The sequence below is a fragment of the Alternaria atra genome (assembly GCF_907166805.1).
Source record: "Alternaria atra isolate CS162 genome assembly, contig: 20, whole genome shotgun sequence".
In the NCBI taxonomy this organism is placed as follows: domain Eukaryota; kingdom Fungi; phylum Ascomycota; class Dothideomycetes; order Pleosporales; family Pleosporaceae; genus Alternaria; species Alternaria atra.
The window spans coordinates 149,280-170,619 of record NW_025091318.1 but is presented as its reverse complement, the minus strand read 5'-3'; the positions used below and the strand labels follow the sequence as shown (position 1 = coordinate 170,619).

General features: G+C 50.9%; 9 protein-coding genes across 9 annotated transcripts; 5 read left to right on the top strand and 4 right to left on the bottom strand.

The window, feature by feature from the left end:
* Positions 1-2,039: 2,039 nt before the first annotated feature.
* Positions 2,040-3,964, top strand: ALTATR162_LOCUS339 (uncharacterized protein; the record flags this gene model as incomplete). The annotated part of the gene is made up of 3 exons (XM_043307932.1): positions 2,040-2,116; positions 2,162-2,396; positions 2,696-3,964. The coding sequence occupies 3 exons, from the start codon at positions 2,040-2,042 to the stop codon at positions 3,962-3,964; spliced, it is 1,581 nt and encodes a 526-aa protein (XP_043163867.1).
* Positions 3,965-4,054: 90 nt separating this feature from the next.
* ALTATR162_LOCUS338 (uncharacterized protein) lies at positions 4,055-4,563 on the bottom strand (the record flags this gene model as incomplete). Its single annotated transcript, XM_043307931.1, has 3 exons — positions 4,055-4,251; positions 4,370-4,462; positions 4,527-4,563. 3 exons carry the CDS (start codon positions 4,561-4,563, stop codon positions 4,055-4,057), a joined length of 327 nt encoding a protein of 108 aa, XP_043163866.1.
* A 403-nt stretch (positions 4,564-4,966) lies between these two features.
* On the bottom strand, positions 4,967-6,628 carry ALTATR162_LOCUS337 (uncharacterized protein; the record flags this gene model as incomplete). The annotated part of the gene is made up of 2 exons (XM_043307930.1): positions 4,967-6,321; positions 6,376-6,628. The coding sequence occupies 2 exons, from the start codon at positions 6,626-6,628 to the stop codon at positions 4,967-4,969; spliced, it is 1,608 nt and encodes a 535-aa protein (XP_043163865.1).
* A 1,763-nt stretch (positions 6,629-8,391) lies between these two features.
* On the top strand, positions 8,392-9,320 carry ALTATR162_LOCUS336 (uncharacterized protein; the record flags this gene model as incomplete). Its single annotated transcript, XM_043307929.1, has 2 exons — positions 8,392-8,677; positions 8,734-9,320. The coding sequence occupies 2 exons, from the start codon at positions 8,392-8,394 to the stop codon at positions 9,318-9,320; spliced, it is 873 nt and encodes a 290-aa protein (XP_043163864.1).
* Positions 9,321-9,848: 528 nt separating this feature from the next.
* Positions 9,849-12,932, top strand: ALTATR162_LOCUS335 (uncharacterized protein; the record flags this gene model as incomplete). Its single annotated transcript, XM_043307928.1, has 1 exon — positions 9,849-12,932. The coding sequence occupies one exon, from the start codon at positions 9,849-9,851 to the stop codon at positions 12,930-12,932; it is 3,084 nt and encodes a 1,027-aa protein (XP_043163863.1).
* Positions 12,933-13,344: 412 nt separating this feature from the next.
* On the bottom strand, positions 13,345-14,211 carry ALTATR162_LOCUS334 (uncharacterized protein; the record flags this gene model as incomplete). The annotated part of the gene is made up of 1 exon (XM_043307927.1): positions 13,345-14,211. One exon carries the CDS (start codon positions 14,209-14,211, stop codon positions 13,345-13,347), a length of 867 nt encoding a protein of 288 aa, XP_043163862.1.
* Positions 14,212-16,455: 2,244 nt separating this feature from the next.
* On the top strand, positions 16,456-17,169 carry ALTATR162_LOCUS333 (uncharacterized protein; the record flags this gene model as incomplete). Its single annotated transcript, XM_043307926.1, has 3 exons — positions 16,456-16,578; positions 17,029-17,068; positions 17,123-17,169. 3 exons carry the CDS (start codon positions 16,456-16,458, stop codon positions 17,167-17,169), a joined length of 210 nt encoding a protein of 69 aa, XP_043163861.1.
* Positions 17,170-18,111: 942 nt separating this feature from the next.
* On the top strand, positions 18,112-18,896 carry ALTATR162_LOCUS332 (uncharacterized protein; the record flags this gene model as incomplete). The annotated part of the gene is made up of 2 exons (XM_043307925.1): positions 18,112-18,234; positions 18,294-18,896. The coding sequence occupies 2 exons, from the start codon at positions 18,112-18,114 to the stop codon at positions 18,894-18,896; spliced, it is 726 nt and encodes a 241-aa protein (XP_043163860.1).
* A 1,198-nt stretch (positions 18,897-20,094) lies between these two features.
* On the bottom strand, positions 20,095-21,099 carry ALTATR162_LOCUS331 (uncharacterized protein; the record flags this gene model as incomplete). Its single annotated transcript, XM_043307924.1, has 5 exons — positions 20,095-20,139; positions 20,199-20,248; positions 20,298-20,411; positions 20,476-20,936; positions 20,999-21,099. The coding sequence occupies 5 exons, from the start codon at positions 21,097-21,099 to the stop codon at positions 20,095-20,097; spliced, it is 771 nt and encodes a 256-aa protein (XP_043163859.1).
* Positions 21,100-21,340: the final 241 nt, after the last annotated feature.

Here is a 21,340-nt window from a genome sequence, read left to right as displayed (position 1 = left end):
CTTCTCCTCAAATTCCTTCTTCTTCTTATCCTCCTCTTTCCTCTTCTCAGCAGCTCTCTCCTTCCCAGGAGCTTCGGCAGCAATCTTGTTGGTAGCAGACGTGTCTGGCAAAGTGGCTGGCCAGAGGTCAAACAAGATCGTGTCGAAGCAAGCTACACACCATTGGTTGTGTGGAATAGCAGACGACGTACCACTTAGCAAGGAGGCTCTCAGTACGAGCAGCGACAGTCATCCTCCCGTCTTTCCTCCGCCTGCGGTCTTCTTGCTCCGCGTGCTCTAAGGCCAGCTGCGCGTACGCTTGCTGTCGCTTCTTCTTTGCCCCCTCGTTAGAAGCACGCACAGCCTGAAGCTCAGCCTCGAATGCAGCCAACTCAGCATCGCGTTCAGCATCCCTAGCCTCCTTCTCGGCACACCTTTCACTCTGTACAGGTACATTGAATATTAGCAAAGTGCTTCATGATCAGCATGTGATGAACTATTACCATCAGCTTCCTCTCTTCTTCAACACGCACTCTCACAACCTCTGCCGCGACAGCTGCTTGTCGGAAGCGCTCCTGTTCCGCCAACTCCAGCGCCTGCAAACTCGCCTCCATATCCGCCGTCACCTTCATCCAACCTCTCTCGTCTCTCTCTGGCCCCACTGTGCGTGTTATGGGGTATTGAGTGTTGTATAGTTGAGATTGTTGCGCGGCGTGAGCTCGATAATTGACACAGGTATAGTGGGGCAGAGCAAACAGACGTCTACACACAGACACACATCAGAAGATACGCTCCTTTACAAAGCATGATTTCACCATTCACCGTCCAATTTTCAAGAGTGGGTCAGGATTCCCTATAAGACATCCAGATGTGGCAACGTGAGAGAGGAGACAGGGTTCATAAAGGATGGATGAAAACATGAATGCTCGGGAAGTAACGGAATGGAGGCGTACCCTTGTGCAATGTTGCCAGTAGATGTTTATCACACTCCGCAGACCATTCCCAACTGAAGACGAAGCCGTGTGGCCTTGATAGCCCTCCAACCAGAGGGCTCATAAGGACTGGAACATTTCGCATTGCTCATCGCTTCCGTAACGAGTCCTCACTGCCCACTACAGACGTGGTATCGAATGGGATATCGGTACTCCAGGGGAAAGCAATAAGAGGTGTGTGTTTCGTGGACTGAACCTGCTAGAGTACTGTAATCCTTCCTGTATCAAGACGGGTATCCCGAGCCCGTACGAAGAGCCTGTGCTGCTATCCTTTCAGAGACTTGTGGATGCAAAGGCTCTCTACCTCGGCGAGTATGTCTTGCAAGGACCAGAGTGAATGGAAGTACTTCCTTTCCTCTGCTGTGATGATTTTACCGAGAACGAGTACTTCACACAGCTTAGGAAGATAGTGACACATGCGTCGACGATGCGCAATCGTAACAAGGCGATTCAAAAGTTGCGCGTGGTGAAGGAGCGTGCCGGAAAGTCCAAGGAAGCTCGCGAAGGATCCCGTAGCTCAAATGAAGAAGCGTAGGTATTCATTGCAATACCCATGAATCCGGACAATGGGTTCCTTTTAGCACTTACAAATACAGAGGAGCTCAGTTTTCCAGGTCGTGCCTACGCTATGGAGTTCTAGACCAAAGGGATACGTCAATGTATATTCTTCGGGAGTGTTTGTAAGAATCTTAGCGAACACTGTTAGGGTATCTACCAATATTGCAAACCCTCGGGAAAAACGAGCTTCGTAGTTTGCAACCATCGAACTTCTTCTTGTTTGCTACATCAGCATTCATTGCTAAAACGAAGAATATAGTAGTACGCGATTCGTGGAAATTGCGCAACTCTTGTTGCGTCGATAAGGACACGCGTGGAGCTTGTGGCTGTCATGCATGCAGCCAACACGCACATGTCTCCGCCTCGCGAATCCTTCAGCCTCGCATCCGCACCGTGTAAGAGAGGTGTCGCCTGCAAACTCCCTCCGCTCCAGTCAACTGCCGCTCGAGTTTGACAGCCTCAAAATTCATTCCAGATGTTTCGACATCGGCGTGTGTAAAGGTCGGCAGCATGGCTCCAAAAGCCCCTGCAAAGACGTTACTCAGCAAGGCGGGCGACTACACCGCAGCGCATCTGACAGTTTTCAGGTAACAACCTGGCAATCATGTTTAGCTTCTGCTGATTTTGCATAGGGAGAAGATCGCGAGTCGTCCAGCCGTCATAGCGCGACCACGCCTGAAACTTTTCGATTACTGGATGCTAGCCATCCGCATTACTGCCATTGGCATCATCATCGCTGCAATTACACTCGGAGCGACGCGCACGTACATCTCCATAGGCCTAAGTCGTGTGTTCGGCGAAGAAGTAGACGCAGATCTCAAGCTAGCCTTTCTCGGCTTCTTCAACAAAAGTCTGGACGTACTCCTGGTGAGCTCCTTGGAATACATGGCATCTTTTCTCCTCACTGTCTGGATGGCGCAGGTTCCCGCTGCGGAGAGAGATAGACGTGGGGCGACGTACGATGATTTCGGGCTGAAAGATGAGCTGACGAAGCCGTGGATGACTGTTGTTAGCTTTATCACGAGGTGGAGGCGGTCGAGGTTGAGTTGGAAAAGCGCGTTTCGTTGTTGCTTTGTCTTTGCATATCAGTCTCGGTTATGCTGCAAGGTCTGGCTGTCAATACTGTTGCTATACCAAAGAAGCGATGGTATCCTAACCTACAACAGAGGTGGGGAACGACGGCGGGCGATCGGAAAACTATGAGGATCGAGTATCCCAAAGTGTTGTTGGGAGGCATCGACTGGGGGAATATGCTCGGTGTCGGTCAGTCCAACATTGGAGGAGAAGGCTACCCTCCATGGGACTGGGCGCTTGGCATGTCTGCTTCTCTCGCGTTCATCGGCTTAACGCATGTTGTTTCAACAATCAAGGAAACCCAGAAAGGCTGGCGGCATGTTTACGATTACCGATTAGACGGAGATCCATGGAAGCGGTGGACTGCGCTCAATACCGACTTCACCCGTTCACAGGGATCAGTCGAGACGATCTCAGCGGATGATGGGCAAGTGACGAGTGTCTACGACTGGCTCAAAAGAACGAACCATCAGCCAACATCTTCATCCATCGGTTGGACTGGTAACTTGACGCTTGTGCTGCCAGTGTTGAACACGGTGTGTATGCCAATGGATTCCTCGAATCTGGAAGGGTCGATCATTATCCGACCGCCAGCTAAGAACGAATCTTCTGAAGCGGTGATCACAACCAATTTTGGGCCAGTCCCGTCCTTGGGCTTTGAAGGTGCCAGGTGTTCCAGCGTATTCCGACATGGGACGTACGCAGTCAATGTGTGGATCGTTGATAGGGCAAGTCCCGACCTCAGCTTCAACCATTACGGCGCTGAATGGAATCAGAAGATCGTATACGAACTCGTAACTGCAAGCGACTTTGATGTTGCCGACGGAGTAGGAGGTCAAGCGCGTGACATTATGCCGAGGCTCGAGCCTTTGGTTCCGTCGACAAGACTTCTGCCCCATTTCCTACTCATGAGTCGCAATCTCCAGGCAATCGATCCCGTTGTCAACTCCGACGCCATGGGTCTGTCAATCGTCGTGGGTGTCCTATTGCAGAACGTCCTCAGCATGGGCAACAAGTACTGGTCTCCCCTTCCATCGTCTCTGCCTTCTCGTTCCGAAGAGAGGCTCGCATCATATCCCATACAGTGGCAACTGTATGGGTCTAGTCCGCGTCTGAAGTGGGAGTGGGCAGCCGTCGCCGTTCTCGTAATTGTGTTACTATCTTTCTGCTTTGGCATGTATCAGACTTTGCGGTACTGGATGGCGCCGGGTCCGTGGGTACAGCTTGATGGTATGATGATGATTGCGCAACAAAGCCCGCCACTGCAAGACATTGGAGATGAGAAGAAGGCACAGAAAAGGACATACTTGATCGAGAAAGATGGGAGTGGGGAGTTAATACTGAGGAGTAAAGCAGGGTAGGAGAACACTGCGTAGTCGTACACGGTCATAGTCGTACATGCTGGTCATCGTTCTCATGAGAGTCCTCCTCTTATCGAGCATGGATCCTTCTCACACGCCATACCTAAACTCGCGCACCTTCTTCTGATAGTAATAAGTTGCCAACGCGCCAGTCGCACCCAACGCAATCGGCACAGGTGCACGTCCGCCCGTCTTCATGATGCGTGGTATCGCCGAACCCAATAGCATGATACTGTTACCAAGCGCAAGTTCAGTACCGTAGTCCTGATTCTGCTTGATGCGGTAACCTTCGATTACAAGTCAGCTGAAGCCACAGCGAGCGTCTTGCACGCAAGAAGCGGGGATAGACGATCAAACTTCTTCGTCAAAGTCTAATCTGCATGCATATAAACTAGGGGAACCCACCTGCAAAGGCATACGAAGCACCCAATCCGAGTCCAGCGACAAGGCTGGGTGTTGAGCGTGTTCTGAGATAACCCGCTGTTCCTCCGACGGCCACTGCGCATCATTTCTCAGTCAGCTTTGACACACATACCTACACAGATCTCGTTGTGGCACTTACGCAAGCCTGCTAATGTGAAAGACGGATGCTCAGCCATCGTCACGGTAACTTGTTTTGATGAAGAGTGATGCTTGGGCGATGGTGTGCTGATGTAGTGTTACAGAAGTCAGATGATTAGGAAGCTGGGAAAGGCTAGCACGGACGTGCCAAGCCATTATCACATCATCGACAACTGTAGAGGAAGGAACGAATTATGAGATTTAAATGTATTAGATTTGTTGCTATATATGATGGGTATCTGATACGTGATCCAATAATGAAAAGAAGCGACTGAAATCCAGAATAAGCTGTGGTTGTAGTGGAAAAAACTCCCGTTGCGGCGCCTTCGAAAACGCCCCAAAACACAGTCTCTTCTATCAAGAACATGTCTCATTAGCCGCCAATTTATTGCTCAATGAGCAGTTCTCATCTTCTTCGACGGTCCTGCCGTGAGAATACTTTCAAGCCACAACAGAATGGTGCACACTGTACCTGGTGCTCGGCGGTGCAAAAGCGGAATACCCAGGCGGCATCTCCTCCCTCGCTCCCACACTCGCACTCCTCGCCGTCTCGAAGCTCGGTGGCGCAACACTTCGCGGCGCAAAGACATCAGCAGCAGCTCTGAATGCCGTCTCCTCTACGCTCCTCGCCCTAGCGTTCTCGATACCAGTATCACTGCCCTCGGCACATATCTGCACAGGGACCTTGAGATGTATGCTTGAACTTCCTTGGGCGGAGAACTGCAGCGCGAGGGTATATGTTCGTGAAATGAGGCAGGAGTGGAACGTCGGTATGAAGTTTTGCGTCGTGGGAAGGGCGATGGGTACAAGGATTTGTGCAGTGTAGAAGGTGCCTTGCTTGTAGTCTTTGGAAGCAGGTAGAATGCCGATTGCGAAGGCTTCCTCCGCATCGCTCATGGTTGAGCAATCACTGATACCAGAGTCACGTCGGACTAGGCTTTCTGGACTAGGGTTTTGTGTTGCGTCGTGCTTTTCCCATTGGGCGGCGGCGATGCAAAGGTTTGACAGGGGCACGTATTCGGAGTATAGACCTTGCGATAAGTCAAAACCCAGTGTTGACTGCGTTGGGAGGTTTTGTCGGGGAGCCGAGGCGTAGTAGGTCAGGACTTTCAGCTTTGTTGACAACGAGCCGAGCTTTGGTGGTGCGCTGGCCTCCTCTGTGGGATCGAAACGTAGGACTAACTTGGCCATCGTCGTGATCGACCTTTCCCACCTTGATCGTGCGCCCGGGATAACAAGCGGTGGCGGTTGCATGGTCTTCGCAGATAATGTCCCAAGCTTCCCCTTGAACAAGCCCTTCTTGACTGTCTTCTCCTGTCGCGATCGGTATTCCTCGCTGTGGTCAATGTTCAACGGAGGCTGCTCTGGGAAAGCGGGCTTGACACGAACTTTCTTTAGCTTATCAGCTAGCACCGAGATGCCTTCCGATCCCCGGTTTTGTGCGATTTTGACTTGAATCCCATAAGTTATCTTTGACATCTCTGGTGCCAGATCATCGAGCAATGTACTGCCAAACCCAGCCAGATCGGGATCGCCAATACTTGGTGGTAGCGTAAGGTGCATGTCGCGGATGTGGTCCGAGGCGACACTATGTGAACAGGCCTTTGGGAGTAGTTGCGATGGGATGGTGAATGTGAAGGGGAACTTGTAAGCTCTATGAGCTTCAAATATTCTTGGGGTTGGGAAGTTTGATTCGTCAATTGGCTGTCTAAGAGTCAAAAACCGGTGCTTTGCCTCTGTCCGCCCTGTCATAGTGGGTGTGGTCGTCATCCTGTCGACGTATACATGGCTTGTACCTGTGTTGTGTTAGATACATGATCACCAACCTCGTCATAATAGTCTTCTCTTACCGACGAATGCAATGTCGATATCCTCAAAGCGGATGTCGTGCGGTGCAGTGATGGTGACTGTGCCCTCGATAGTATCCATGGAAGAATAGCTTGTAATAAACTTGTGACCGCGGCCATCACTCTCGTCAAGATCGATCACAATTGCAGGTTGGCCATGATGCGAGATGTTGCGAACCTTGTAACCTATCTGGTTTCCAAGCGTCTGCATCCTGTCTGGCGGCGCAAACGATGTTATGCTCGAGGAAGAAGGCATTGCGAAGGTGTCGCGTGTCCCAAGACCGACTGGCTGAACGCAGCAACCAAGGGATAGTCACACGAAAAGCGGGGAAAAATGTTCCTCAGACAAGATGTCTTGGATGCGGAGAAGCTGAGAGCTGGGGTAGTGCGAATAGGAAGCGACCAGACTAGTCTTGGGTGGCAAGTGAAGATAAGACGTCTTGTTCCAGGGCTGTGAATGAGTGGGCCTCAGGTTGTCTTATACAAGTCAATCAGGCACGCCCTGGCTTGAGTCATCTACAAGCGGCAGAGTACCAGGGCTGGGCAAGTGATGAGAAGGTTGCAGGCTGCACATGGATGATGCGCTGAGAGATGCGCTTGCAGGTTTGCCGTCGGATACGCGGGGGGAGTCACGCATCCTGCATCCATCACAAACCACGCCCTTTATGCCGATAGCGCTGTGCGCTAGACCCATACAGGTGCGCACATCTACATTTTCTCGAAGTTGAGTACACGACGACACAAGGACGTCTCCACCAAGTCAACGGTCTCGAAGGCGCTTTAGCCAGGTTCTGGGATCATTTCCGTCATGATCGCATTAGCTCGGAGCGCACCGATCAACCATGGCGGTACTCTAGCGGTCAGTTGAGCCTCAAAGAAGCCCTACACGATCTCATACCATAAAAGTTGACCAAGCGCGACACGTTCCTGATTACTCGCCTTGCGAGTACACGACAAGTGGATACCCTATGTCGTTGGTCTCCTTGCAAATTTTCAACGTTATGCCGTTAAGTGGTAGAGTCAATAAATGTCGCGTTTCAACCTCATCCAACAATCGGAGTCCTCCGATTGTTGCTTTTGTTAGCAAATTTTCCTTTCTTGCAGTTAAGAAGACTTCTAGAAAAGGGGCGACATCCCAGATGACCCAAGTCTTCTGCGTGCGAGCATATGGGATTGCCAAGTCGGTGGCTTAATCAGGTATGCATGTCGACGCGTAGCGAACGCCTGGACTGGCATGTAGGGCGCACGCGCAACGCTGGAGAAGGGCGCGCTGAGATTAATCAGCGCGATCGTCTTTATTCCGGCCATTCAGGGACACCAGTTCGGCGGGCCGATGTCGTTAAGCTGTTCACCCTGCCATATCAGTCGCACGGCATAGCAGCTAAGCTCCGATGCCATGCAACTCCGAAGCATGCAACTTTTCCGTCGTATTGCGATTCTACCGGAAAAAGTGTCATCTTTCCTTCAGGAGCACAGTGTGACTGTTTGCTGAAGGTGCTGCCTAGCCTGGTACAGGTTCTCCGGTAAAACCTGATTATGACAAGGCACTACCAACGGATTGACGAAAAGATGTGCAGGCATGTGAAAACAGAAAGCAGTCGATTCAATCCAGCTTGTTGATGGCCAATTCGCCCTGGATGTGCCTATGATTGTGGAACTTTGGCCAAAGCTGGAAGATGTTGTGATGTTGGTGTTGCGGGGTGTTATGAGCACAGAGTAGGAGCTATGGCCGTAACGCAGCTACCAGCTGTGAACGTCATCTTATCATCAAGAGCTCCACGTCTAAGTTACGCGCGACCTCTACCAGTGCAACCCGTCATCTCGAAGGACATCAGCCGGACTCATCTTCGTACGCACGCGACAATCGAGAGGACGCTCATCTTGCGGCGTAGAATGACTGTACCCCACTACTTACACACCATCATACACCTGTATCTGCCACCTTAGCACTTTACAAAGAGCAGGACTTACATCATTCCTATTACGCGCCTACTAGATACACAATCTTAACAGACCATTATGGCTGAGATTCCTACCCCGCCAGCCTCGTCCGCGACGCCTTCACAACACGCATCACCTCTACCTCAACCACGCAAACACCCACTGAAGCCCGGCGGACCAAGGGAGTCTGATTTGATTCGATACCTGGATCATGGCGTAAACCGCATTCAGAAGCGAGTGGACAATCGTATGACGAACCGCAAGCTCAAACCTGCACCGGGCGAGGAGGAAGGATACAAGGCGTTTTGGGAGGTCGCGAAGGATCTCGATGGCCTTGTGGATGTCGTCTGGGTATCTGGGTCACGTATGCTACCCCTTCTTGTCATGGAAATTAGCTTCGCTAACATGTACGATATATAGCAAACCTCCAGATCCCCTATTTGCTCAACTTTGCCGTCCTTACCGCCGACTTCCTCCCTCTATTCGGATCTTCAACGCGTTCTGCACAGGCCACCTTCCGCCTGCTCTCGAAGCTCGATTACGCCTTCTCCTCACTGCTTACTGGCCACGACACTGCGACAGGCGAGCTTTTGTCAGGTTTCGAGAATGGCCGTACAATTACCACAACAGACAAGGTTCGCTTGAAGGGCGTTGTAGACCGTACTCGACTTACGGTTACACGAGCGATGAGTGGGGATAGCGTGGTTGGCGACGAGGATGATGTCGGTGAGGCAATGGATACCGATACCGAAGGAGAAGGACAGGCAAGCGGACGTCAAGGCACCGTGACCTTTGAAGGCTTCGAAGATAATGACGACGATGAGGAAGATGACGATTGGGAAGAGCGTGGTGTTGCAAGTGTGTATGAAAAGACAATAGGCGAGCTAGGCGATGTTCTAGGCGGTCCACCGATTGGCATTATTACTGACGATTGGGGCGTTAATGGTACTGAGCAGCAAAGAAGCGGCGGAGGCTTCGTTGAATCGGGGGGTGAAGTCGAGCTCTGAGGCGTAGCATCAATTACTCACCGCTGCGAGGTTCCTCAAGCGCCGACTTGCATGGAGAATACACTGGTGGTTGCAGTCTTATCATATAGGTATACCTTCATCCCGATGGCATTCACGTGCTGTTGTGAAGACCTTCCATGTCCTTCTTATATTTCCCTTTCTGTAGCTTGTTCACTTGTATTGTTCATCGCCTGTGATCATTCTAGGTGCTCCTCGAGAATGTCTTATCGGCATCATGCACTGAGTGCAGCGCTAGAAGTAGATGGGGTCCTGGCTATAGCGGCGAGGACGCGTAGAAAGAGCACTGGAGGGCGACTGCCCAAAACGGAAGCCCACGATACACGTCACGCGACAACAACAGCGCTCAGTCACCGCAACGATTACCCCATACCCCACCATGTTCGACACACTCTAAACGGTATTACCGTACCCAATCGACCAGAGACCACTCAGTTGCCGGGTATTGCGGCTTTGCTTCCTGCGACAGCCATGTTATAATACTTGTATATGCCTTCACCTCGTACAAATATGCCTACCTACTTCGCACGCGGCGTGTCGGTGCGCCTGGGCGCAATGCCACTCGAGGATACGACTACACAGAAGATCATACTAAGGAAGGGCGACGCAGCCAAGCAGCAATCTCAATTAGCTGAAAAGAGGCTTCTGAAGAGCGAGTTGCTGAAGGAGAAGCAGGTGCCTTTCCCGGGTGATGAGGCTGCTTTCCAGCTCAATTGGGTTGCAAACACGCCTTTCATGCAGACTCGGGTTGGAAGCGATGTACACGAAGAGGAAGATACTAGAGACGAGGAGGAAGCGACGATCGGTACGCACCTTGCGCAGATTCTTGATAGTGTTACTCTGGCTAACTACAACTTCGCAGATGCATCCTCGCATCGCAAACCAAAAGCGCTTTCTCTCCACGTTAACCTCTCGGACAAGACCTACGTCTCGGGCCTCTACAACCAGAGAACCTCCCTCAAGGTCGATGTTTTCTTCAACGGAACACTCTCCGCCTGCTTATTTATACCTACCCACGATATTAGGTCCGGAGCGAAAAGCAATCACCAGGTCTTCGCGGGTACCAGGATCGACTTCCTCGCTGAGCGACCGTGGGTGATTCTGCCGCCTGAGCTGGCAGCCGACGGTAGTGCTAGAAAGAACAACACACCAGCTTCGATAGAGCAGCGATGGCAACACCTTTGCCAGGCGCTCCAAAATGAAGCGCGAGAGCGAGGTACCGACGAGGAGGGGAACAGGCCTCCGACTGCCGATTTCCTCAATACGCTTGCGACGATGCAGATGCCTGAACAGGTGCACAGTATGCAGAAGCCGGGTGGCAAGGCCTTCGGCATCATCGATGTGGTTGTCACTGCTGGAGAGGGTAGAAAACTCACTAGTGGTGTGGGCTATCTGAAAGCACCAAAACGCATGATTGATGAGAGCTATCCATTCGTGTTTGGGACTGACGGTACTACTGTACATCTGCGCTCGGATGCGCCTGGAAAGAGCGAGAGTGAAGCCGAGTCCCAGAATGTCATCGAGCCGAACTCATGGGTCATCGATGTGGATGCAAAAGGGAACAGCAACCCGCAGTATGGGTTTCAAACCAAGAGACAGGTTCTTCAGTCCAGTGTGCGCTCGACACAAGGTGCATCACCTGTATTGTCATCAGCTTTGCAGCACCCGGCCATGGGTCCCTTGATACCATCGATTCCACCACCTGTCCAATTTAGATCGAGGATTTCAGCACTCGTAGCACCAAGCATGACAGGCCCAGGACTTGTGTCTTCACCGATGCGACGAAGTGCGAATTCTACCGATTTACAGTATCCACCAGAGATTGGACGAGCGCGTGCGCAAGTCAGAGCATACGAACCACAAGTGAACGCCATGTCGCAAGCAGGGTTCGCCCCGAAAACTATGTGTCCCAATCTTCTCCCACATCTACAGACACCTCAGATGTATCCATCGCCGTACGCTGTTCAGTTTTCGGATCCGATTCTTGAGCGAGTTGCGCCTAGTGATCTCATGCGTCAGATTCCGTTCGACAACGCCAGTCCAACGTCCAGCCCGCTAGATCACCCTCCGGTAGCTGTCCAGAACCCAGACTATCAGCCCGCGGTCTCATTCCCTTCACCAATACCAGAACTTCAAGATGACCCCTCAAAGCTTGGTCTGTATGCATACTCCTCGCCCAACCAAAACCTATCTGGCATGGGTCCTCCTGTCCCTGGAGCACCCGAGTTTTACAAGCCAAACATGCTACCGCAAGCTCCAGCTCTTCTTGGTCCTTATAATTCTAGGCCACAGTTAGTGCCCTTTCCACCGTTCGACCGCCGACTATCGCTGCCACTGCCGCCGGCCGCTCTGTATTCTGTACCTACCAAGCCAAAGCGTAGTTTGTCTCCACAAAAAGCTTCTTCTTCGCAAGAGCTGAAGAAGGCTAAGTCCAGCATCGAGGTCAAGCGCTTGGTAGTTCACGGACAACAAGATTCGATCTTGGTGGACCACCGATGGGATCCTACACAGCGCATCGACGTGCCTATTCGTCGCCCCGCCAAATTCCGGACTCAAGAGGTAGTGGCTTCAGGCGACAATAAATATGCCAATCCTGCTGAGCAGATAAAGACATTCACAGACTTTCGCCGGTCGAGGAAGAGTACAGTCCGGATGGGCACCCCGTCACTCACGTCATCACCAAACGTTGGAAGGACTGGACCATCTATCGTTGCCGACAAGCAACAACCGATCGGCGCTTGCCAAACGGACGTCTTAACTGGTCCGCCCACTTCTATTGCAAAAGACACCAACCGAACGGATATAGCAGAAAGGATTGGAAAGGCCAAGCCAGATGACGACCAGCCTGGCACTGATACAATTAACCAAAATTTGCGTGTCACGAAGCAAAGACCTTCGCGTCGTACAACTCCTGGCAACAACATACTTGGCGTACAGGGTCCAAAGGCAAATCCATTCTGGTTTGAGGACCCAGAAGAGATCTTGCGCGAGGCATCTTCGCGACTACGCCGATCTCGATCTGTTGTCAAGCAGGGAAACACGTCTGATATGATGCTACCACCCTATACCGTAGTGCCGGCCGTTCAAACCCCCAAGGTATGGGAAACTGGCACACCATCCCCTCTGTCAAGCCTACACACTACTCCCGAGCCAGAGACAGAGCCCACTTCGTACACCCATTCGTTTCAAGCACCTATCAAACCATCTCCTGCTCCTATTCCACAGGCAGATGGCTCACCCGAGCGCAAGACCTTTCATAAACACCGTCGTGGCAATCAGACTCTATCCCCTGTTAAGCTCGCTTCAACCCTCACGACACCCCAACTTCCACGCAACGCTCCATCTACACCTCAAACCTTATCCACGAAGAAACGCAAGACTCTCCGCCGGACCTTACCCAAGGAGCCTCGCAGCCCCACTCGCCTGAAGACGAACGATAACCCACCGCTGAACAGGGATTGCGTCATCGCATACGCGGAGAGCAAGGATAAAAGGAACAAACAAGGCGTCCTGAGGCAGGTCAAGAGTGAAAGGCTGGGGGTGTTCACGGAGAGCGACGTCGTGTTTGCGGCGAGGTTCTTCGTTGAGGAGTAACAAGACGTCATATTGGGAAACAGATCACGGGGAGGAATCATGTACGAGACGCCAGGGAGTCATGTGTAAAAGGATGTACGAGCACAATGTCCGAGCGTTGATGTTCAGCTATACACAGGGGAAATGGTGAGGTGGTAACTGTTAGACGACCTACGAAACGTGTCTCGATTCTAGACAATGCAGAGACTATGCGCAGACAACATATGCATTAAAAAGTTCTTGATGAGTCGCCGTGGTGATGTTAGTCTCACATCCTGTGTCGGACAGTCCCCGGCAAAAGTATGGGAAGCACGCGAGAGGGCAGCCGGTATAGTTTATGGATCAATGGGAGAGGAAAGCGGAAGAGCTGTCACAAGGGAAGAATGGCGAGTTCATCGTATTGGTGGACTAGCCTTGCTTGGTGCTTACAGGCTTACGGTTTCTCAATTCCAACACCCACGATGGCATCCTGCACCTCCACTGTAGTCACAGGCTTTTCCACCTCTCCTTCTTCATCCAGTTTCTCGCCTGCAACCACCTTTCGCAGAACATCCACCACACCCTCTGTTGCCGTCAGGTTTGGACAATGCCCCGTCTCCAACGTCGCAGTATGCACCCACACGCCCTCCTTCCTCATACCTTCCACGAGCCATTTCTGGTATTCATACGGAATTGTCATATCCTTCGTCGTATGAATATACGTAACCGGTATATCGCGCCACGCACACCGTTCAGTTGTCAGCGCATCATACATACACTGTCCATTCCAGCGCACCAGCGTCTCAACATACTTCTCGACCTCATTATCAGGCAATCCGGAATCCGCGCCCACTAACAAGATCTTAGGGTCGCGGCTTACACATGTCATGTCGTCGGCGAAATCGAAGGCTAGCGGTATAAGTGATTCGTGGTCGAAGTGACGGACCATGTCTATCATGCTCTTTCCTTCTGATACCGCGTATGCGCTCATGTATACGAGTTCTCTTACGCCGCCTTCTAGTCCTGCGTTTCGTCTGCTTGTGATGGAGAGGCCGGAAAGGGCGTTTGTGCCGATTTGTCCGCCATAGGAGTGCATCAAGACGATCAGTTCGTCACCGTTTTTGATGATTTGCTCGGCGGTGGCGCGCACGTGCGCTGTGTCGTTCGTGAGGTTTGCATCGGGTGGGCGGGAACCGTTAGTGGAGGGTAGCTCTGGTATGTGCACTTTGAACCCCGCGGAGGTGAGAGCATGGTGTAGTTTAGTGTAAGATTCGGGTTTGTGCCAACCGCCGGGTATAATGAGGATTGTTGGGGCAGACATGGTGAGCGGTTCTCGTGAATCTTCGACAGAGGGCTAATCCAACAGCTGCAAAATTCTTTGAGTTGGATTAAGGTTCAAGAGAGGTATTGGGTTTTGACGCTTATGATGTAGTGGGTTCATTGTGGGTGGACCTTTGGTGTTTTGTCAGCAGGTGGCCTTGACTACGCCGTAATACACCCACAATCATGGTGCCAAATTGGCACACGGAGCTTCGCCTCGCAACATGACCTGCCAAGTACTAGTGTGCTTGATAATTTATAGCCTTTCGCTGGTCTTATACGTGGTAGGATGAAGCATATCTACTGACTTTTAGTCTATTTTTCAGCAATACAATGTGTTATGGGAGTTAGGCATGTTACAACAATCCTGATCAGACAAGGCTTCAAGATTGAGAAGACGATGACGGCGAATTTGGAGTTCGTGTCCTTGCGGCGGGCGTTATTGGTGTGACCCCAGTACTGGTCCCAACGTCAGCTGCCAAGCCCATTTGCTCAGCCGCACCTCCCTCTTCCTACGTGTGTCGTCTGATCACTTAGTAAGAACCAAGAAAGTCAAACGAATCGCTTCATACTTTTGTCTAGGCTCTTGTACTCATCGTCAAGGTTATACTTTTCGGGTGGGACGTCCGCTATGTCGGCCGACGCTATAGACATCAATCCAGCACCCACCCCAAACACTGCCTCTACATGATACTCACCTCTTCCGCATGACGGTGACAGCTTCCGAATTCTGCGCATGCTGTCTAACCGAAAGACTAGCTCTCCACTGCAATGCGAGCTGTATACAACTTCAATTTCGCGCGAAGAAGATCATTACATCGCTGGCTCCTACGTCTGGGGTCCGCCTGAGCCAACAAAAACCATAATCCTAAATGGCACATTGTTTCAAGTGCGCAAAAACCTCTTTCGCTTCCTCAAAGCCTTTCGCAGCCGATACCAATCTCAGGTTATATGGATAGACGCAATCTGCATCAATCAAGACGACATCCACGAGCGAGGCCATCAGGTCCGGGAGATGAAAAGGATCTACTCTGGCGCAAGGTACGTTTACTGTTGGCTAGGCTACGACAAACCACTACGTCATGCTAGCATTTTCGACCAACAGCATATAGTGGATACGTACTATTGGTTTAAAGGGGATGAGTGTCAATTTACACGACAGAAGAATCGGCTTGAATACATAGTACAAGCAGATTATTGGTCACGGATGTGGATTGTACAGGAGTTTACCCTCGCAAAGAAAGTATTTCTATTGGTGGGGAGGGACAAAATCTCCTATGACCAGTTGCATAGGATTGGGCGATATCGACGTCTCTTCAACGGATCGCATATAATTTCACGAAGTAAAACGATTGCCTTCACGAACAATCGTTACGGTGGATTCAAGGGCTCGCGCGGGCTGCGTTTCGAGTATTTGTTTGAAGGATTTGGCATGCTGTCATGTTCAATTCCCCAAGATGGCGTGTTTGCTTTACTCGGCCTCGTTGGGGCACGCGAGGAAGAATTGGAGCTCGTTAGTATGGTTGATTACAATCTCACCGTATGGCAGCTTCTTCAGCGTATCTTGGACTCCAATGTTCTTGCGAACAGCCCGTTCAAATTTACGGAACAGTATAATCGTTTTGTCATCAAAGGACAGCAAGACAAGTACATGTGCGGTCCCATCCATGTAAAACTGGCTCCAAATTCGCAATCGGAACTTTGCGGCCCCGATGACAGTCAATACACAAGCGTCGACGGTTCTTCCCTGCGCATGGCTATGGCTATGCGAGCGTCCCCGACCATGTCGTACAACACAGAACCAACTGGTTATTATGTGGTCGAAATCATGATGTATACACCCGAGTGGCGCACGCCATCTAAGCAAAGCGGTGTATCAGTCCGTCTTTACTCTGGCGATCATTACGTGTCAGAAAAACTGCTTCACTACAGCATATATGTTCTTGTTCAAGGTTGCGACTTGCTATGCACTACCACCTGCACCACTCATGCAATTCTCGGCTTCTCGTGGATATTCCATTCCAGAGGCGACCGGGCCAGTGGTCCAGCACCAGCGGTAACCATTGATAACTCACTACTCAACCGTACTGCTTCAGCCAATCTTTATGAGCTCATTTACAAGATATAGCAAAGGTCGGCGAAGATGATAGAAGCCGCAAGCGACAAGGTACGCGTGGGTGTGATTAGTGACCAACGTTATTTGGGTGGCTCACTTCACTACGGATTGCACACGGACCTTGAGACCATGGCCAAACACTCGACCTTCGCTTTGGACCTGGAGATTTCCAAGGCATGGCCAGGACTTCTAGAATCGACCTTTGCTTTGGACTTGGAAATTTCGAAAGCATGGCCAATATTCCTGAAATGGGTAATGGAACAATTGCAGATGCCAGGTTTTGGGAAAGATGCTGCAAATCGGTGATCGCATGCTCCTTGAGGATGAGAGCATATCTCGTAAGAGATGGCAAGATTGGAACAAGGCCAACAATCTCACTGGCGCCGATAATCATGCAACAGTATAAGTTTGTGTCATGATGTAAGACTCTTGAACGTTGCGCGTGCCCTAAACTGCTGCGGTTTGGTCTTCCTTTGTAGATATCTCTTAGAATCATTCTTATGAAATTGTGTTCGATTCTAGTCATATTGGAGAGCTTACTAAGGTAAGGCATCATGGCAGCAACTGCCCCACCTTGCGGGTCATTGCGCAGCAATACACATGTCCGACGTAATCCCTCAACCTTCCTCCCGCTTATTTTTAGCAGTGCCTAAAACTATATATATGTTTTATTCATCTTGCTGACTCATCAATCACCACAAGCGCAACCGCTGGTTGCAAGCCTCCGCTTGGTGTAGTTGGTGTACGTTGAAATCCTACCTATCATCCCCTATCATCCCTCTAACATCCCACCCAGTTATCACGTTCGACTGTAATAGCAAATTGTTATCGAAAGGTCCCTAGTTCGATTCTGGGAGCGGAGAACAACTACAACTTTTTTTTTGTTGATCTGTGTTGCTTTGGTGGTAGACATGTGAGGTGGTTGGTGTTTGGGCATTTTTTGCTAGATGTGGGGTTGGTGGATGACGGAAGCGAGACAGTCTACTTCACGTTACCGAGACTGGCGCATCTCTGCTCACGACTTGCCCATCAAAAGTCGAGGCGCCTCTTATCGTGCATTGAACGCGAATTCCAGGAAGATAGAGAGATTGGTTAGTCATTGAGGTCACTATATCCTCACTCATGAGGTGGTAGATGTCATAGTGAACGACACTTTCGTTTCGCCCAACCATCACGCAGTACTTCCAAGAACTGGTTTACCTGGATTTTCGTGGACATTGCAATGACCTGAAGTTCCTCTGAAACACATGCTCGATGTCGCCGTCGAATCTTCGTATATGTGAACGTTGGTGGAGGTGCCTGACGCGGAGCAAGCTTTTTCGAACCGGTCTTGTGGATGTCTTGCACGAAGGTATACCAAGTCCAACAAGTTTTGCAGGGATTGTTGTTACGGGGACAAGCGCCAATGAAAACTCGAGCGATGACTGACAGCGGCTGAGAATCACGGTCTCGAGTGAGAATACCCAAGGGCGTCAGGAGAGATTGTTCAAGAAATTCCGTTATATAGAAGCGAATGTCCGAAGGTTCGACAATGTCCGGGATATTCGGGGTGACTGGGTGAGTCAAGCTAGGTAAACCAATGGGCAACAATAACAATGACGAATTAAACACTGCCCGTTAGCCGCGGGGGTGAACAACTCTTGCAACAATCATTAGTGATCTCGCGTTCTACCGATGGAGGCTACAATCTTACAGATCTATAGGAATTTCCCGGCTCTATCTGTCCAGCTGTACTGTCTACCAACCACCACAATCTAGTGAATACCGAATGCGATCGTCACAGCAATGCCCAACTACGTGCGACAGAGCTCCTTGGACCTGGATGAGATGTTCGGCAACTATATCAAGAACGAATGCAACGTCGCCATGATAAGAAACATTCGTACCAAGGAGAGAATGAACAGCGTTGTAAGTGGCAGAGTTTAGCTGAGTTCATTTCAAACAATACTGACCTCCTTCACCGACAGCATCATTGCGAGGACAAGGAATGTAGCGGTAGTCCAAGCATGAGATGTGTCAGTGCGCTGCAATTTTGCTGGTGCCTCGCTCCCGTGGTCGATGAAGACAAGAAGTCACCCATATACGGCCAAGTCGTGATATGTGGGCAGCGCTTCCAGTGCATTTCGCCCAAAGGATGCGCTGTACATCCATATCTAGCGGGCTTCAACGTCGACGTCAAGGACGCGCGCAACGGCTACCCCGCCACTGAGGTCGAATGGAAGGTCAAGTTCGAGGCATTCAAAGCTGAACACGATGCAGCGTTGGCGAACAAGGCAGAGCGAGAGGAGCTGTCAAGAAAGAGGGAGGATATGACCGAGCATCAACAGCGGCGCCAGCTGAAACTGCAAGACCAGGCTGCGTTCCACAATTGCCGTGCACGAGATTATGCTGCAGGCCGACAGGATGTTGGCCATGAGATAGGCCATCCACCGTTGACGATCATCGCTGGCGAAGGACGTAAAGGACTATCGTCGAGAGGCCAAGACATATCTTCGGCAGGGGACGGAGAAAACATGGGTATTGTAGCTGAATCGTCTGGCTTACACATCGCGCATCGGGCACCAGACTAACATACGCCATCCAGGATGATCACAGACCTACAACGCCAGTATCTGGTGACTTGCCATCTACAAAAGCGACATCGACACTGAGAACAAGCGCTGTCGCAAGTCTTCCTCCCACCAAACACTCCGAGTCACTGTCTACTCCTATAGAGGATGGTGAAGTCGCAATTAAGCAAGCATCCATCGAGACACTTGTGACTCGACCAGTCGAAAGGAGGCCAAGGAGGCCAAGAAATAGAGAGCCAGCAAGGTGCATGCTGCTAAGGGGATGGTAGGGGCCGCCTCAAAGGCCAACATAGAGGAGAATACCAGAGGAATAGCAAAGGAGGAGGTCACCATGAGCGAGATGAGTTCTAGGTGTGGGAAGGGTCTGAGAGGTGGCAAGACGGGCATTAGTGGAAAGACTGGACGATACACACTCCTATGATTGCTAAGACGCAGTGGTGATTTCAGGAAGTGTGGACGAGCATGAAGTCTGTGGGAGGATACGGGGATATACGAGTTATCGGGGGTCTGTCCTGATCTTGTGGAAATATTGCTGTAGCTGTTGCATTCATGGTAGCACGCCGGACATCGGGTTCAGTGCTCCTATATGTTACTTTTGTAACGTTAACAAAATAATCTGTGGTGGAATCGACATGTGCCTGGCACTTATATGACTCGGAAGCTGCGTTAAGCATCTCAGTGCTGATGCGATGATTAGGATGGCACCGTTACGCGATGAGTGCGTAAACAATAACAAAAGGCAGCTAGTTCATCAGAACACAGTCTTTGTCGCGTTGTACATATGCCGACGTGTGTTGTTATTGTGGTGAAAGGCAGTACGGAAGGAGCGCGACAAGCATCGCTAGCCGATGACAATTGCCGTTTATGTAAGCGCGCACCCATGTGGATCCTCCGCGTCTGCTTCCTTATCCACAACTTTAGCATTCAAAAATATATTGCCGTTGTCAGCCCACACAGTCCTACCGCCTTATACGCACAAATGGCCAAAAATTCAGCTCCTCCGGGAAGGCTCGAACTTCCAACCTCCTGATGGACTGCTACTGCAAGCTGTAACAGTCAGACGCGCTAGCCAATTGCGCCACAGAGGATATATGAATTTTGATGAGCAAAATCTGAATTGACCAGGTTCTGATTCCAGGTAGTTTACGCCGCGAATCGTGCCTGTTGAACCAGTCCATCGATCCTTCCGCATTCCGACCTACGGCTTCGCTGTCCATACGGGTGGGCCCGGGATATTGTATACCTAGTCAACTTTGTTAGCACAAAGCTATCGAGGCTTATCCTTATCTTCTTCAGACATACCGTCTTCGTCGAAATCTCGGGACTGTAGATGTCGATATTGATCTCTGGTTCTACTAATGATCAGTCGCATGCTCTTTACTTGGTCGTCCATACACTTACGGTCCATACTCCACACTCCTGGAATCTTGGCCATATATTCTTCGCTAGGTATGACACCCTCCTCTCCATCGTTGCTAACTTCCAAATGCGCGCATTCGGGGTAAAACTGCGGTTCTAGGCAGGCACGCACCGTTAGCGCTCTGCGTCCTCTTTTTAGATCAAGAAAGACCATACTTACTATTCGCGGAATGCAAACTGATAATCTCATGTCTCACCAGATACCTCCCCGCCTTCAACCCTGTCGGTACCATCTCACTCCACAAACTTGGGCTTCCATCCCACATACTGAACGCCTTCTGGAACCACTCTCCAGTCTCAATACTTCCCTCCAATAACCCCTTCTCCCCAATCTTAAACCAATTTGCTGTCTCACTGGAGAAGGTTGTGCAGTCGTTTTCCGCGTTGTCGCAGTAGGCCATCCAGGCGATCATAGGACCAACAGTATGCACCCAGTATGCGTATACGGCGGTTATGTTTTCGCCTGCGCGGATGGGTATGTAGGCGCGAGCGGGAGTGCCGGGTGTGTTGCAGGATAGGGACGTATTGGTGGTTTCGAAGATGGGGTTGTTGGAGATCCACTTTCGTTGTGGCATCCATGGGGCGGCGTCTTGCATGATTTGGTCGCCATAGGGGTCGTAGCTGCGAGTGTAAGCCGGGTTGTGCTGGTTGTTTCTGGAGGCATTGAGGCATCTTGGCCTTACCCAGGGTACCATGTGTCACCGACGGTATAGTTCAGAGCACCGCCGTGGGCGGAAGCATGACGGGCTAAAAAGACGACGGTGGACGCAAGGAGGGGCCGCATTGCCGGTGTCTCTACCATGAAACCGTGTCAGAACCGAGGTATGGAAGGCTGTATCAAATTCGGGGCAAAAGTTGTTGTCTCGTTGTTCGATTCTACTGTTCCTCGATGGAAACAGTCCAACGACAAGTCCGACCGTCACGGAATCCTCCCCACATAACGCCAACGCTCGTTCCATATAACGTACCGAACATCTAACGCAGTTTCCCTTCTGTCCGAGACTAAAGCCAGCAACCGTCACACG